At 63.9% G+C, this 16,544-nt stretch overlaps 1 protein-coding gene across 4 annotated transcripts in view; it reads right to left on the bottom strand.

Annotated features, from left to right (window-relative positions):
• PHRF1 (PHD and ring finger domains 1) overlaps positions 1-16,544 on the bottom strand; it is a 28,395-nt gene that overhangs the window by 462 nt on the left and 11,389 nt on the right. For 3 of the 4 annotated variants that reach the window (XM_032358398.1, XM_032358396.1, XM_032358399.1), the window contains 13 exons: positions 16,215-16,298; positions 14,935-15,053; positions 11,433-11,530; positions 11,115-11,290; positions 10,391-10,520; positions 6,955-7,082; positions 5,772-5,953; positions 5,327-5,446; positions 4,814-4,968; positions 1,282-3,882; positions 858-1,015; positions 478-738; positions 270-398 (listed from right to left, as the gene is read on the bottom strand). In XM_032358398.1, the coding sequence (XP_032214289.1) occupies positions 270-398; positions 478-738; positions 858-1,015; positions 1,282-3,882; positions 4,814-4,968; positions 5,327-5,446; positions 5,772-5,953; positions 6,955-7,082; positions 10,391-10,520; positions 11,115-11,290; positions 11,433-11,530; positions 14,935-15,053; positions 16,215-16,298 (4,341 nt within the window). The remainder of the gene's footprint in view (positions 1-269; positions 399-477; positions 739-857; positions 1,016-1,281; positions 3,883-4,813; positions 4,969-5,326; positions 5,447-5,771; positions 5,954-6,954; positions 7,083-10,390; positions 10,521-11,114; positions 11,291-11,432; positions 11,531-14,934; positions 15,054-16,214; positions 16,299-16,544) is intronic. The other variant, XM_032358397.1, reaches the window with a different exon arrangement.

Here is a 16,544-nt window from a genome sequence, read left to right on the forward strand (position 1 = left end):
CAGCCCCTGGCCAGACACGCCACGTGGGGCCGCGGGCCCCAGATTTGGCCCCAACGCCCTGGGCCCGAAAACCCCCCTCAGGCTCTGGCTCCCCCACCTGCGGAAGCGGTGCGTCCGTACCTCCTGTCTCTCGCCCGCTGAGCAAGGGACAGGGGACGCCGTCCTGTCCCCTCACCAACACCCATGCTTCCTTCTCCCGAGCACCTGAGCTCCCGCCACAGCAAGACAGAAGCGGCCTCCGGCCGTCGGCCCCTCCCGCGCACACCCACCTTCTGCACAGCCTTGCGCAGGATGTCCTTGTACTCCTCCTTGGTCACCTCCCGCTTCTGGTAGAAGGGCTTGATGGCCAGCTTCACCTCCTCGACCGCCCGCTCCTGCACCTGCAGCTTCTTCATGTACTGGGGGCAAGCATGGGGGTGACCACCCGGCCAGGGGCCGTGCCGCCAGCCCCGCCATGGGCCGGGGACCCACACTTACCTCCTCATTCTTGGCCTTCTCCGCAGCAGGCCTGGGAGCCGCCGCCCTCTCCTCGGAGTTGCTGGCGCCGCTGCTGTAGGCGGCCGGTTCGGAGGCTGCGGGCAGGGCAGGGGGCCCCGGGGCCGGGCTCTGCGGGACCCCGCAGCTCGCCAGGGGAAGGCTCCCGTGCAGGATGTACTGCACCGCGGGCTGGCCGGCTGCTGCGTACGGCGGGAGACTCACAGGCAGAGCTGGGGCGGGAGGCAGGTTTGGGGTATAAACCTGGACAGAAATGCGCACGGTTCAGGGTAGCGCTCCCCACTGCCCCAGCAAGAGCCCCGCCAGAGAGGGGAGTCCTCAGCCCCAGCCTGGCACCACGTTGCTCCAACCCAGGCACCTACCTGAGAGGGCTCCGCTTCAGGGAAGCCGGACTCTGGAAGCGCGTAACCAGCGGGAGGGGGCTCAGAGAAGGGTGCTTGCTGGAACCCCACCGAGGGGCCCATGTCTTCTGTTTCCCAGACCCCTTCCCGGGGCTTCTGGGGCCTGTGGAGCGGCATCCCTGAGGGCCAACACAGGGGAGGGTGGGTGCTCTTGGCCACCCTGGGCCAGAAGCAGCTTCCCAGCTGGAGAACTCCAGAAAGGCATCCCAGCAGCAAGGACCACAGCCTAGGCTGCAACCACCTCCCTGCCTTGTGGTCTATGCTACCCCAGGGACCGAAGGGATCCGTGTGCCCCCCCACCCCCGCCAAACACACAGCCCAAGGGCCACCACCCCGTGCTGCCCCGAGTCATGCCCGCGAGCGCCCGCAGGAGCGTCCTACTCACGCAGGCCTGGGTCCGCGGCAGGGGCGCCACTCTGCGCCTCCTGCAGGTTCCACGTGACTCTCTTCACCAGCGCTTTAGCCCGTAGGAGGGGGGGCTGGGGGGGGCCCTCCTCCTTCCCCACGGGCACCGCACCCACAGCCCGGCTTCCCAGGGCGCCGGCCACCACGGCGGCCCCAGTGGCCTCCTGCTGGAGCCCGGGCCTCTCTTCAGGGCCCTGTGCCCGGGGCGGGGCCTGGGCGGTGTCTTCACCGTGGATGGACGACACCTCCCGGCGGATGACAGCCACGGCCAGGCTGGTGTCCTGCTGGTGCCCGCCGGCCGGCGGGATGGAGGGAGCGGGGGGGAGGTCCCGCTCTGGGGAGGAGTCTGTGCTCTCAGGGGAGGGCGGGGAGCTCATGTCATCCAGCTGCATGAAGAAGGCTTCGCTTGAGAAATCCTCAAAGACGTGTCCTGCCTCGACAGAGTCACCGTAATCCAGGTCCTCGGGCGGATGGCCCGCCGGGGCCTCTGGAGCCATCTTGTGGGTTTCGGCCCCGGCTGGGGAGGCGCCTGCTCCTGCCGGGGCCAGCGGCCTGGCTGGCGGCTCCTGGTCAGGCTTCTGCTCCTCCTGGAGAACGGGCGCCAACTTCCTCTCCGGAGAGCGAGGCCTTGGCCGCCTCTCATGGGAGTGAGGACGCTGGTGCTCCCGGGACCTGTGCTCTGTGCTCGGCGACCTCGGTGACCTGGATCTACGCTTCCTCCTCTCGTGGGAGCCCCACCGGGTTCGGGGCCGCTCCCGGCTCCTCTCTCGGGGGCTCCTCTCCCTTGGGTGCCGGTGCCTCCGGGCTCTCTCTAGGCTGCTGGGGGGTGAGCACTCCCGCCCCCGAGACCTGGACCCTGACCGCCTCCGCTTCCTCCTCCTGCCCTCCCTGCGTTCGTGGGAGGAGCTGCCGGGGCTGCCTGAGCGGGACCTGGATCTCCGCCGGCCGTGGCCCCGGGAGTCCCTCTTCCTCCTGCCCTCATCCTTTGTCTTCTTCCGCTTGGCTCGCTCGTGGCTGCTGGAGTGGTCGCTAGAAGACCTCCGGCCCCGGGACTTGGTCTGCTGCCTCCTGGGGTGGTCATCCCCTACCGGGGGCGACATAGACCGTGAGCTCCTGTCCCCGGAGCGGGAACCTGAGCGGGAGCCCGAGCGGGTCCTCCTGTGCTCCCTGGACGTGGCTCGCTTCCTCTTGGCTTTCTTCCCGCCACGGGAGCTGGACGTCGAGCGGGAGCACGACGGGGACCTCAGCTCCACGATCCTGTGGGTGGTCGTCTGTGGAGCATCAGGGCTGGGTGGGGCCTCCGGCTCGGCTACAGTCACGCACGTCACCATCCGCTCCTCGGAGCCAAAGAAGGTACTGCAGGGCAGCTGGTCCTTGTCCTCCCATGGCTCCGGCGGGGAGGGCCTCTGTGCCCGGGAGGCTGAGCCCTGACCCTCGCCCAGCCCCTCGCGCAGCCCCTCGCACTCCAGGTCGGAGGTCCCCCCGGCAGCCCCCTCGCCCCGGAGCTCCAGCCCGCTGGAGGAGGGCCCCCGAGGGGGCTCGGGCTCCGTCCCCAAGACCGTCTCCACGGTGTAAGAGGTGACACAGCGCACAGTCTGCAACATTGGGGCCTTCGGGCTGTTGATGGAGATGGTGCGTGTGATCTCAGACGGCAGGAGGCCAGAGCCCAGGCGCTCGGGGCTGCTGCCGGCAGAACTGGAGTCGGAGCCTGTGGGGTCAAAGGGGTCGTAGATCTCGCTCTTGAGCTGTTTGGTCTTCCTGATGGAGAACAGGGGCGAGGGAGTCTCCTTCCTCTGCACCTTGTTGTCGACCGGCCGAAACGTGTTACAAAAGCCGGGATTGGAGAGCCTGCCGGAATGTGCTGTGTTCCCGGGAATATTGATCCTGAAGCTCTCAAAGGTTGAGCTGACCCCCTTCCCCTTCGAGGGTCCCAGTGAGGCGGGGGACTGGGAGCCGCCCCCGGAGTGCGGGCCAGGGTCCTGTGGGCCCCTGTGGCTTGGCTCTCCCTCAGCTCTGGCACCATGGCCGGGCTGCCCAGGGCCCTCCCTGCCCGTGAGCCGGCTGATGCAGGAGCTGGGGATCTCGGCGCGCTGCTCGCTGGCGGGCGCCGCGTCCGTCTGTCTGCCGCCACCGTCCTCCCTTCTGACCTTTGGTATCCGTGGTAGCTCAGAGATGTCGGGCCTCCTGGGAGCTGGCTTCAGCGCCTGGCCCAGCAACGCACCGGCAGGCGGCAGGTGACAGCAGCTACTGGGGGTCTTGGAGGACGCGGAGCTGGGAAGCAGAGCGCGCCGGCTGTCACTGTCCCATCGAGTGTCGTCCCTTTGCTTTAAGCCAGACCCGCGCACGCCTGACAGGTTCTGAGTCTGACCAGATAGAGGGGTCACAGACGGGTCCAGTCTCACGGTCGCCCCAGTCCTGAGGGCAGGGACACGGGAGGGCGCTGGCCCGCCACGACAGCTCAGCCCCGCGCCCTGTGGCCCACTTCCCGAGTGCGGCGCTCGGGGCTGCAGGCAGGCCCTGGGCCCACGGTGCTCGGCGCCTTGGGATGAGCCGCCTGTGCTCCGAGGGAAGGAAACAGGTGCTGGAAGACAAGAGGTGAGCGGCCGTCAGTCCCCGCCGCCTGCTCCTCCAGCGCGAGCAGTGCGTCGCCTGGCCCAGATCACAACGGACTTCCCCTAAAAGCTGTGCTTTTAACTGCCTATTCCGAGGGCGCCTGGGGGGGCTCAAAGTGTCTCCCTTTGGCTCAGGTCACGATCTCGGCCTCCTGCGACCGAGCCGTGTGTCGGGCTGGGGAGCCTGCTTCTCCCTCTCCCTCTGCCCCCCGACTCCCTGGCCTGCTCTCTGGAATCATGAATAAAACCTTTTAAAAAGTCACAATAAATAGATAAATAAAGGCCAGTTCCCCCTTCACCCCTGAGACCTCGGTGCACCTGGAGGTCTGGGCCAGTGCTCAGGTCTCTGCCACCAGAGATACTTCCTCGTGGGTCTCATGGGTGTGCTCTGTACCCATGGAAAGTGTCCCTGCCAGTTACAGAGGCTTGTCATGGCAGGTAGGTGTGGGTGTGTGTGTGTGTGCGCGCGCGCACGTGTGCGCCAGGGACAGGAAGGGTACAGCCAGCCCCATCCTCCATGGCTGGGGACCCTCACCCCAAAAACCTCCCAGGCCCGGCTACGTGGGGGCGGGATCTACAGGGCCTGGCTCCGTGGCTGTGGGAATGCACACCAGCCACGTTACGACCACAGAGAGTCTGTGGGCTGGTCCAGAAACCCCATCATCACCTCGACTCTCAGCCTGTGAGCTCTTTCAGAAAGGCAGGTAGAGTTAACGGAGAAGAAATGAGAAAACCGTGCCCCTTCAACGTCCATTCTGAGCAGAGAATGCGTTTTAGTTCAACTGTCTCCTTTACCACTGGCTCAGAGGTAAGGAGAACCAAGGGGCTCATTCCCAGAGGGTCAAGGCAGAGAGGGCGTCCGCATGGACGCAGATGGGCTCCGCGTGGCAGCCACCTCACCTGCCCTCTTGGCGCTGAGGGAGCCGTCCCGGTGGATGACGATGTCCGCCCCATTCATCATCAGCAGGCTCTGGCCCGACAGGATGCTCCCCACCAGGTCTGGGACAGGGGCCTCGTCCACCTCCGGCTCAGGCGCCGCGGCAGGAACACTCCTCCTGCAGGTACCGACCCGCAGCTGCCTCCCTGTGCTCAAGACCCTCACGCCAGGCGGGAGCCCCCAGCCCCCCAGCACCCTGCAAGCGGGCAGCATTGCACACAGCCAGCAGCCCCCAAAAAGAAAAGCAGCCTGTTCGGAGATGAGATCATCTGACGCTTCTGACCCCAAATGCCCCCAACAGTCCTGCGGCAGGGAGGGTGTGCAGTGGTGGCCTCAAGCTCCCATGGCTCCTCGCCCCCACCACACACCCAGACAGACTGCGGCACTTCCTCCCAGGCCAGGTGGAGCGCCAGCCCCTGTGGAGCCCCGTGGGTCTGGGCTGCCCCCCAGGACCATGGCCCCCTGCCCGCACACACCTGGAGAGCCCCACGGCCACGGGCCTGGCTACGGGCCGGTGAGAACGCAGTGCTGACTGGGACAGGACCCGCCTCTTGGCACTCAACGGGGAAGCAGGGTTTGCAGACGGCTCTTCACTGCTGGAGAGAGCACGTGGGTCGAAGGGATGCTGACCCCACACCATTGGAGGCCCAGGGAGACCCTAGGCCCCTCCTCGATGGCATATGCGGCAGCACTCGTGCCCCAAGTGGCACACGGGCCCCACGGAGGGGCTTCGTGCCGGCAACAGCTCGCTGGGGCGGGTGTGCAAGCTGGACCTCCTCTGCTCAAGCAGAGGCGGGTGTAGGGAGCTCCGTCACACCCCGTGACTCTGAGGAGGGGTCCGCAATCGCCACCCTCGCTGTTCAAACACAACGTCCTAGGCCACTGCCCACAAGGAAAGGAGGGAGGTCGCCCTGCCCTTACCTGTCAAAGGGGTCCAGCTCATAGGGGTCTCCAAAGAGCGACAGGGAGGCCACGCCGATGTCCGCACGCATCAGCCCCAGAGAGGGGTCTGCCGGCTTGTGCACAGACGGGATGCAGGCTCCACGGGCCGGACCCCGGAGGCCCAGTGTCCGTGCGATGCGGGAGCGAGCTGTGGCTTCATTCTGAATCGAAGTCACAAAAGGCAAGGAATGGTAAGCCAGACGGGAGCTGAAGGCTCCAGAACCACCACCCAGGAGGCTGAGTAAACGGCAGACGGGAGCTGAAGGGCTTCGTGTGTGTTAACAACGTTTGGAGGTTTTATTCCGACAGAGTTAACGAGCGCATCTCAACATCCCCAACCTAACACACTGCAAAACTGCCCGCAGAAGCTGGGCACAGCTGGTGCTCCGTGCCGCGGGGGCGTCGACCCTGCACACCTGGGACCCTCCCATTGCAGGGTGGGGGGTCCGACCCTGCACACACTGCCAAGCAGCACGACGGGCTGTCCAGGGGACGGCTGCCTACACACCTGAGGAGCAGTGCTGGGGGACCTGCACCCCCACCCGGCAGGTGTGCCACCAACCCTCCAGGACTTTCACATCGGCGGACCACCAGAGCAGCTGCTCGCTCTCATTGAAACGGAAGTGTAGGCTCTGGAAGTGTGCACTCTACGCCCTCAGGCCATCAGGCAACGACAAAGGTCCAGGTGTAAGTTCACGTTCAGTCGCAACAAACACCTGCACGACGGCCACAACTGGGCTCGAACGTTTCATGTTAACGCGGCAGGACAAGAGTGTCCTGGCCGAAAACCTGGCCACATGCCGCGGGCAGCATTCCTCTCTCAACTCCCCCACAGCTCCCACCGGGCCCCCGGGCACCAGGTGACCCTCCGCCTGCCTCCCGGACAAGCTGCTGGCCACAGCCGTGCGGCCTCCAGACCCGCTGCGCCGCCCAGGGCCCAGCCCTGGGGTGTCAGGAGTCTCACGCAAGCCCTCGGGATGTCCAAAGGGTCCTGGGCAATCTCTTGTCTCAGCCCCATCTTTAATGTGTGTTGTGGAAATGTTCATTTTTATTGGTGGATCTCTAAGCAAATACAGAAAAAGGGAGCTTTTTCTGTGCGACCCGCCACCTAGCTGCACGAAGGAACTGACAGCACATGGGGAGCGCTACCGTCCGAGGCTACCTTTGACTTTTTCCCTTTTCTCTTCCTCCCGCGACCCTGGCGCTTCTTAGATCTCGTCCCGGAGCTTCTGCTCTTCACAGACGACCTGGACTGCGTTTTCCTTCTTCCCGACACCTTCCTCCGTCTTCCTACAAAAAGCACACTGAGAGTCTATGCTCCCCTCCGTGCCCCGAGCCCCCCGGCCCTGCCCCGGGTGTCCCCCGTCAAGGACGCACTCTGCGCCCCCAGGACCTGGCACGAAGACAGTCACGGGCAGAAACAGGCCGGAGCGTCACCAGCATTTCCGCGAGGAGCAGCGAGGAGGCGCGGCGGCGGTGCAGAGCCACCTGCCAGGCCGGATTTTAAACCAGGGACGGTCCCACATCATTTGTCACACAGCAAAACGAAAGGAAAAGCCAAGCTACCAGCCCTGATGACACAGAGCGAAATGAAATGAGGAGCCCCAGGTACGCAGCCACCGGCTGTGACCCTGAGGCTGCTCCCGACGGACTTGGATGTGGGGCACTGGCCGCACGGCTCCTGCAGCCCGTCCTCGAGACCAAACTGCCCACACTCTGCGCTTCGGCCCTGGTCCGGCTCAGGGACGCTACCATGGGCTCAAGAAGGACCCTCATTCCAGGACGCCCCAGCAGAACCCGGTGGGGGCTTCAGCCTGGAAGGAGCGGCCTCCGCAGGGTCGGAGCAATGGGCCCTTGCGAAGTCTGCGGGGAATAACGCTCGCCACGGCCTACGTGCAAACTCTGGGCCCTCACAGCCCTGCCCGAACTCCACCTAGCAAGTGACTAGCAAGCGAGCTTCTGCGACGCAAACCTGGGCCTGGGGAAGGACTGGGATCCCACCCCACAGCGGGGAGGCCTCTCCCTGTCTCGGTGAGCCCAGCGGGGCCCACCTGCGCCCTCCGCCCGGCCGCTCGCAAACACAAATCTAGTCGGACGACAGTTTCGGGTGAAGCCGGGAGAAGGCGGGGGGACCCTGTGGCTCCGCTCCTGGCCGCCACAGCAGGAGGGGCGCCCCGGCCCCCCAGTTGCCCCCAGAGTCAGGAGCTCCCAGAGCCACTCACCGGGCCCGGCCGACAGTGTAGCAGGGATCTTGCCTGGCTCTGGATTCAAATAAACTAGGTTTTAAAATTCTATCACATTTATGACACAATTAGAACCTTCAACCCTGAGACTATCTCACGGCGTTAAGGAGCCACTACTTGTCTTCTCAGGGGTCACAAGGATACTGTGCTTCAGCTCAAAGGAAAAAAGACTGCGTCTCTCAGAAACACATTAGAAAATACCTCCAGGGAAGAGGCCGATGACAAGAAAGATCTGCTTCGAGACCACACGGAAGGGAGCAGGTGAGGGGGACAAGTGAGGTCGAGGCCGGGCGATGCGGTCTGAGTGAGGACTCGCTACGCCCTTCTCCCTCTGCCTCCAAAGCTTTGACAGAAGTCTGCAGAAGCGAAAAACTCACTAACAAAACCAAAACAAAACGAAACAAAACAGGAAACCAAAAAAGAACCCAAAACCAAGGTGCCTGGGTGGCTCAGTGGGTTACAGCCTCTGCCTTCGGCTCAGGTCATGATCTCAGGGTCCTGGGATCGAGCCCCGCATCGGGCTCTCTGCTCAGCAGGTAGCCTGCTTCCTCCTCTCTCTCTGCCTGCCTCTCTGCCTGCTTGTGATCTCTGTCTGTCAAATAAATAAATAAAATCTTTAAAAAAAAAAAGAACCCCAAACCAAAGAAAAACTACCAGGCAAAAGGGAGCAAGCCAGACGCAACCGAAGACAGAAGAACTGTTCTCCGCTGCATGAGCACAGGGGATGGGGGTGGGGCCTGTCCTCGGTACAGTGTGCGCTGGGGATCAAAGCAAACACCTCCAGTCCTGCCTCGAACCACAGTGCTGGCAAGACCTGAGCTGTTCTGAGGCTGTTCTCTGGGCAAGGAGACGGGTGAGCAGGGGCACCAGCGAGCACTGAACTGCCACGTTTCTGACACAAACACCTGAAGACGCAGATGACATGATACGAAACCCCATAACCTTCGTTCAGTCACGTCACGAACGGCACGACCTTAGCATGGATTTCCCGTCTCTGTCCACTAGAAAGGGCTGGAAGGGACGGCCCACCCTGGTGGAGAACACGCACAGAGCACGGTCGCACGGCGGGGAGGCCCACAAGTGCAGGCTGCCCACCCCCACACCTCCGCAAGCCACAGAGCCAGACAGTACCCGGGTCTCTGCCCCAAAAGTGGGGAACGCAGGGCACGGGAGGGCGTGTCACACACCCCGCGGGCACAGCGAGGACAAACACCGACCATCCCCAGGACTGCGGGGGGAGGGTGGGCGTGTGCTGCTGTCGGGTACGGAGCCACAGAACCCTAACTGCATCTTCCCCCCGTGAGCCCACCGTCTCCTTCCCCAGGAGAAACCGGGCACCTGCCGGCAAGCCACGAGGACATTCAGAACACTCGCAGCAGCTCTGTCCCAACAGCCCAAGCAGAACACAAGCCAGTCGACCGGCCTCAGGAAACCCGTCAACAGACTACGGCATGTTCAGGGGACGCTGACCCTCCGCAACAGAACCTCTTCCACCACTGACACGGGCTCCGGAGCACCATGCCACGCCACGTGACAAGCCACTGTGCGCTCGGGAGGACCTCACGGATGTCTGAAAATGGGCAAAGCTAGTGTCCAGGGCGAAGGACGCCGGGGCTGCCCGCTGGGGGCGGGGGCACCCGCTGGGAAGGGAAGGGCCGGGTGGGGCCGCAATGGCTCCGCTGTCAAACCTGGATCAGTGCCTCAGATCATGACCCACTGAGTAAGCCACAGTCTGCTGACAACCGATGGGGAGAAGCAGAGCTCCCCACTGGAGCCCACGCCAGCTAAGGGTCAGAGCTTGAGCCGGACCCTGGAAGCCACCCGTCGCACTCTGCGGGCAGGGCCGGTGTGGGGTGGGGTGGGTACTGCCCACGAGAACCCCAGGGCTTCTCCCCGGGAGGTGCCTACTGACACCAGGCAAAGACAGGACTTACCAGGACAGAATCACCAGAACGAACACAGAAAAAGACAAGAAGCCCGTGAATTAATCAGTTCAATGGCTCCCACAGAGAAAGGCCCAGAACCAGGGGCTTCCTGGTGTACCGCTGCATCTGGGGGGAAGCGAGACCGTTCTGCCACCAAGGCCTACAGAGTGCTTCCCAACCAAGCTGGGGGCGGCCGAGTCGCCCGGATGCGTGTGCAGGAGGCCTGCGGTGGATGGTCAGAAGGCCTGGGCGGACCACACCAGTCCGGCCCACGGAGCGTCTGTGCCGTACTTCTGTGATGTGAAGGCACCAGTGTGCAGAACGTGACGCGGCTCTGCGGGTGAAGCTCGTGGGAGGCGAGCACGTGGCCGGCTGCTGCCCAGGGACACACACGCGCGGCCCGCAGCGGAGCCACCACACCCGGGCTTACCTACTCTCCTCCTGCGCTTGGCGGGGGCTCGGGGCGTCACGGGGCGCTGGTACACAGCAGAGCTCAGACCCGCAGCGACAGCCTCGATGGTCTCGTCCAGCAGAGAAGACATGAGGTACCGTGGGACATGCTACATGGCAAGGAGGGCGCCGTCAGCAGGGCGACCGCCCATGGGCTTCTCACGCAGGCCCCGTGCCCTGAGGAGGACTCCAGGCAGGACCCCAGCAGGGGCGGCACCACCTGGGAGCCCCTGAGGGACCCAGTGCCAGCCCCACCAAACCGACCACGGAAGCTGGATGCCCTCGGCCTGCCAGTAACAGACCTAGCGGGTGCGCCCTTCCTGCTTCCGACAAACGCTACGCGCTCCCACGGGCAGTCCGGGGCCTGGGAGGGCCTCCTGAGACGCGAGTCGGGGTGACAAGGAGCCGACTGTGCGGGCTGCCAGCCACGGCGGGGGCCCAGGGAGAGGGGGCGCGAGGCGGACACAGGAGGGAGGGAGGCAGGACTACGGGCGTCTGTGACGGGGCGCTGGGGCAGTCGCCTCCGCCAGGTCCTCTCACCCGACTCCCTGAGCAGCCAGACAGCAGAGAAGAGCCCCCCCCCCCACTCCGCCCCCGGGCCAGGGCTGTCCATGGCTGGTGTTGCCACAGGGCCCTGCACCCCGAGGGGCTGAGTCGGGCACGGCTCCACGGCGGGACTGGCAGCCTCAACCGTGGGCGCCCACCTGAATCCTCCTGGCGGTGGAGATCCGGTTCCGGTTCACAGTCGCTCGGACCCTCTCGCTCTGCCGCGTCCTGGCAATAGCGCGGGTCCTCCCTGCGTGGGGCCGAAGCCGGCTGGTGGTGGGCACCACGTCAGCCAGGAGCAGGGAGACCTCCTCCTCACTCACAGGACCCGCATCTGGGAAGAAGGTGCATCCTGGACTGATGTGTGTCCGCCATGGCCTTGGCCTGGCAGGGGGCATCTCCCCGGGGTCCTGGGCTGCCCTGACAGAAAACCCTACAAGTTCTCCCAGAAGGTGAGGGGGAGGCGGCACCTATACCTGCCGCGGGAGCAGCTCCAGGCGCAGCACATTCCGGACAGAACCACTCATCCACTGGCACCTCCTGGAGGGGAGGGTCCAGACACTCCATGTGGTACCTACAGGGACGAGGAGCAGATGGGGCTTTAGCACCACTGTCACGATCCCGGGAGCCACCACCATCATCCTGATGTGTCCCAAGACTGCCATGCCCCCGCCGTAGACTGAATCGTGACTCCCAGTCCCCATGTCGAAGCTCTAATACCCAAAGTCGCTGCATTTGGACATGGGGTCTCAGGAGTGGTGAGGTTACCTGAGATCATAAGGGAGGGGCCTTGACCCATGGACCGTGTCCTTGGGAGAGAGAGGGACCCAGTGCTTCCTCTCCCCACCGGAGAAAGGGCCTTGAGCGCACAGCGAGGTGCTGCGGGCAGCTTCCGCCTGGAGCATCTCGCCAAGCTGAGCTTGGGGACGCGGTGCAGGCCGGCCCGGTCAGAGGTCCACATGCATCGGATGGGAGACACGAGGCTCCCTATCTGCCCGCATCCTTCCCTGGGGCACGCTGGCTATCTCCGCCCTCCAAAGGCGGCCCAGCAGCTCCGGAATCCTCCATAGGAGGCGTACTGCGTGGAGGGACGGGCGCAGGTGGCCTCGTGATGGAGGGCAGCTCTATCCCGTGGGGGGCGTGCGGCCAACCACGGCCAGTATCCTGCACCTGCCTGCACCTGGAGCCTCACTTCTGGCTGGTTATGGGACCTCAGCTTGTCCTTCCCCGCCCCACGGTCACTCGGCAGCCCCAAGAGTTTCAAATGTTGGCACCACATCCTTCACAACCCAGTCCGAGGAGCCAAGGGAGAAAGGCAGGTTCTGTGTGCTGAGAGCAAAGAGAAACGGGGCCCAAGCCCAGTCTCCCAGTGGCTTCGACCCAGTCTTCAATGAAAGCAGCTTGGGAAGATTCACTTCACGGCTGGCATGGGCTGCCCATGCCAGCCTCTCCACCTTCACGCCAAGACCCCAGACAGCCCCGAGCCAGACGGACACCCAAATGGAGTCCCCACTAAGTCCCTGAAGACCCGAGCTCAGATCCTGAGCAGCTGAAGGACCACCTGCTGGTCACGGGGTTGCGGGGGGGATGTGAGGACCCAGGGGGCCAGGCTGGGGGAGGACTTCACAAAAGGGCCACAGGGACAGGAGTGGGGGCTGGGAGGCCCCTCCTGGAAGGCAACCTGGCCAGTCCAGGCCAGCATCAAGTCCTGGGGAGCACCCCAACACCCCAAGTAGATCCCAGCCTCAGAAGATCCTTCTGAGAGCTCCGTGGTCACAAGACGAGAATCAGGAATTGCGCAGCTTCTCACAAAGCGCGCCAAGGACCCGACACGGCTCACTCCACGTGTTCCTCAGGCCAAAGTCCAGGGCCTCGAGGGGAGGCCACTGCTGTGTGACAGGTGCCCGGCCCGGCCAGCCTGTGTCCTGCACAGTCCGTGCATAGGCAAGACTGGCCGGGGACTCACAGAGGGAGGGTCACAGAGCAGCCACCTGGACGGGGGCACAGCTCCATCCCCAATTCCCCGCACAGCGGGGTAGACCAGGCACCCAGAGCTGGCCTCCTGCCTGCAAGGACCACAGCGACGGGACACAGTGACGTCCTCAGTGGCTTCTCTGGTGACTCAATGCCTTTCCGTTCAACTGCAAGTTTCAAAAAAATCAGGGATAATCTGTACTTCACTTCCAGTAATAGTGAAGGATCTGTCTCACACATTTGTGTATCGACAGCCTTGTGACTCTACTTCCAACGTAACGGAGTCATTTCAGGAAAAGACGAGCGACCACGACAGGAGGACGCGGCAGGCGGCGGGTAAGAGCGGCGTGGGGGCGCCTGGAGGCACGAGACCCCTAAGCGCTTAACGTTTTACATTCACCAGGATTTTTACGTACTTGAGCTTTCTCACCTGCTAAATAATTCAAGCACGGAAAATACAAACATCCATACGTTAAATTCACAAACATACCTTATAAGAATAAAAAAGTTAACGAAGCTGTGAAAAGTCCTTACAAGCCTCTGTCCAGTGTCTAAGATGACACAGAGACCCTGGCGCAAAGCACTGAGGCCATGGGCCCAATTCAGAAGCGGCAGGGACACGAGCCGCCCGTGAGCAAACGTTCGAACGGCCTCACCCGGGCTCTCCGGCCGCTGCGGAGGAGCAGAAGGCACCGGAGTCTGGCATCCGGCTGGGGGGCCCTGGGCTACAAGAGCAGAGGCCAGTGGCCAGGACCACGGACAGCCCTTCCCACCCCGGATGGCCTCTCCTATAGCACCCGGCTGCTCCAGGCCCCAAATGGCCACAAACACGGGGCAGGACCGGTTTCGCATGGAAAGCGAGCTCTGAGAGCGAAGCTGCCCGCTCAGACCACGCTTCCTCAGCTTCCCGCCCGTACTCAGGCCAAGACTGTACACGAGGCACAGGGGATGGCAGAGCAGGGACTGGTCTCGAGGGTTTGCAGGACGCCGAAGGCACCCCCTCCTGTCCCCCAGACTCACAGCGACCAAGGAGCAGGGGGCAGTCAGACACGCCCGCCCCTGGCCCCCCAGCTGGAGCACCCTGAGTGGAGCACTCACACGGTATGCACGCCGGCAGCCCCTCGTGGAAGGGCACACGGGCAGAGCGTGCCAGCCGCGAGGGCGGCCCCAGAGAGGGAGGCCCCAGAAGGCGCCTCAGGGAGGTCAATGCACAGCGCGCGTCAGCTGTCTGGCGGGCGAGCACGCAGCCAACTGGGGCCACACAGGAGGCCCAGGGCAGGGTCAGAGCCTGGGCCAGCCTGCAGCGGAACAAAGCCAGCGCTTCCAGGGCCAGCTCTGAGTCCCCAGGGCTCGAGACTTCCTCCTGCTGCTTCTCAGCCCGATCCTGAAAAGGGCTACCTGCAGCCCAAGAGGAAGTTCCAGACCTGCCAGCCCCGTGGGATTCTCTCATTACCGCCTGTGCCCCGAGACGCTGCCGCAGCCCCGTCACCACAAGCTTACAGACTGATCTGCGGACGTCCAGTGGCAGCCCCTGTGGGAGTCCCTGAGAAGAGGAACCACGATGGAAGGAGGCTGGGCAAAGGCTCCCAGGAGCCACGGCCTGCTGGACACAGGGGTCACCTGACCTCATAAAAGGCGGGGTCCCACACAAGTCCTTTGTCTGGGCCCCCGGGGCTGCTGACCGGCCCCACAGACCCCAGCTTTTCTGTCTTGATGTGTTACATGCATCTCTGTAAGGAGCCTCACGATATTTGGAAGGAACAGGCAGAGAGTATAAACGGCAGGGAACGGAGGAGCCCGGGAGGTCTGCCGGCTACCAACCGGCGGCCCGGGATTCAGGTGCTCCCGACACAGCGGGCTTGGCCTCGGCGACCGCAACCGCAACTGAGGGGAGGAAGCCCAGAACACAGGGCTTCCTGTGGCACTTCCCAGCCGTAAGGGACTAGGACAGCAGAAGGGGCTCAGGGCCCTTCGGAGCCACCGCGAGGAGGGCCCCAGGCTCACCCGGCGTCACAGCCGTCACAGAGGAGCAGACGGTCCTCCCGGTCACTCCTGCCGCACACCTCACAGAAGGTTGGGTCTTCTTCCTCATCCTCTCCGGCTCTGGCATTCTCCACTGGAATCTGTGAGCAGGAGAGCACTGCTGGACACACGGCAGGTACAGCCCAAACTGTGAAGCACACCGCGCAGCCTCTCCCTGCCGGTGGTGGGGAGGGGCCGCAGAGCGGCGGGAGCCGGCAGCCACAAGCCAGGACACTGGCACTGGAGCACGAGGAGGGAGCAGGACAGAAGCAGCAGGCCTTTCCTCTGGTGAGAATGACTGTACGACCCGGCAAAGACAGGGAGACACAGATGCCAAGGACATGGTCCTCACATGGGCCGCCGCACTGGGACAGTCCCAGCCCCATGTGGGGCCGGCCCTCAACATACAGGCTCAGAGATGTGGTCCTCGGAGCTTCCGTCATCCGAGCCTTCACATGTGCGAGGTCTGGGGACACAGTCCCCTCAGATAGGACACCACCTCTGCACCCCACCTGTCTCCCCACGCCACAGGGCACAGCCTCTGCCTCTCCTCCTCCTGTCTCACACACACACACGCCCTTTTCTCCAGAGCCGGGCAGGTGACTCCCACTCCGTGGCTCCTGGACCTTCTCGAGCCGGGCTCGCTCATGGGCTGCCAGGACCGCTCTGCACACCCAGCAAGGGCTCGGGGCCCAGTCTGGGTCAACAACGGAGGCTGCCCACCAGACGTGGGAGGCGCTCCCGGGTGGAGGAGAACAGAGCGCCCGGGCCAGGGCCAGAACCGCAGCTGCCTCCTGCAGCACAAAGCAGAGCCCAGCAAGGGCCCGAGTGCCCGCACACCTCGGGCTCTCAGACGAAACGGCAGGCCTACCGCCAGGAGCTCCGCGTGCCTCTACAGAGCACACACCTAAGAGCAAAGGAGAACCTCTGAGCTGCCCTGTGCCGTCGGCCGTGTGGGCGCTCCGCGTCTGCCGCGGCGCAAGAGGAGAGAAGCAGGGAGACGGAGGGAGGGCAGGGGCGTGGGGCGGAGGACCTCTGAGAAACGGCCGCTGTCTGCGCCACCCAGAACCAGCAGCCGAGGCAGCGCCTCCATCAACCGGCGTCGCCCCTACAGGCTGCAGAGGGCCCGCAGCGGCTCTCTGAAAAGCACTTGGCCAACACGATCCCTTCAGGAAACCGACGGGCCCTGCAAGCACGTCCTCCCTCATACAGGGACCGACGTAAGACGGCGCGGGGGGCTCGACCGCTGCACCTCTGCTTACCTTCTTCAGGATTTTACCACCGAACCGGGCTCGAATACAAATACACTTAAACACAGTCCGATCGACTGGACAGGAATTGGCATTCTGTAAGAGATAAAAGTTGTGTCAGGATCCCGCAGGATCATTTTCTCCATTCAAAATAAAGAATTCCCTCAGGGGTCAAAAACTCACTATAACCTGATCATCCAACCTTCCCTTAACACCAGCCCAAGAGGTAAAGGGGCTCCTGTCCTGCCCCGTCTTGGGTCTGACCCTCAGACTCCTGTGGTGTGTCTCGTGGTGGAACCTTGCTCCTGGCTGGCCTCGTTTAAGTCCTCCCGGCGGCCCCGG

This window comes from Mustela erminea, chromosome 9 (genome assembly GCF_009829155.1).
Source record: "Mustela erminea isolate mMusErm1 chromosome 9, mMusErm1.Pri, whole genome shotgun sequence".
NCBI lineage: Eukaryota > Metazoa > Chordata > Mammalia > Carnivora > Mustelidae > Mustela > Mustela erminea.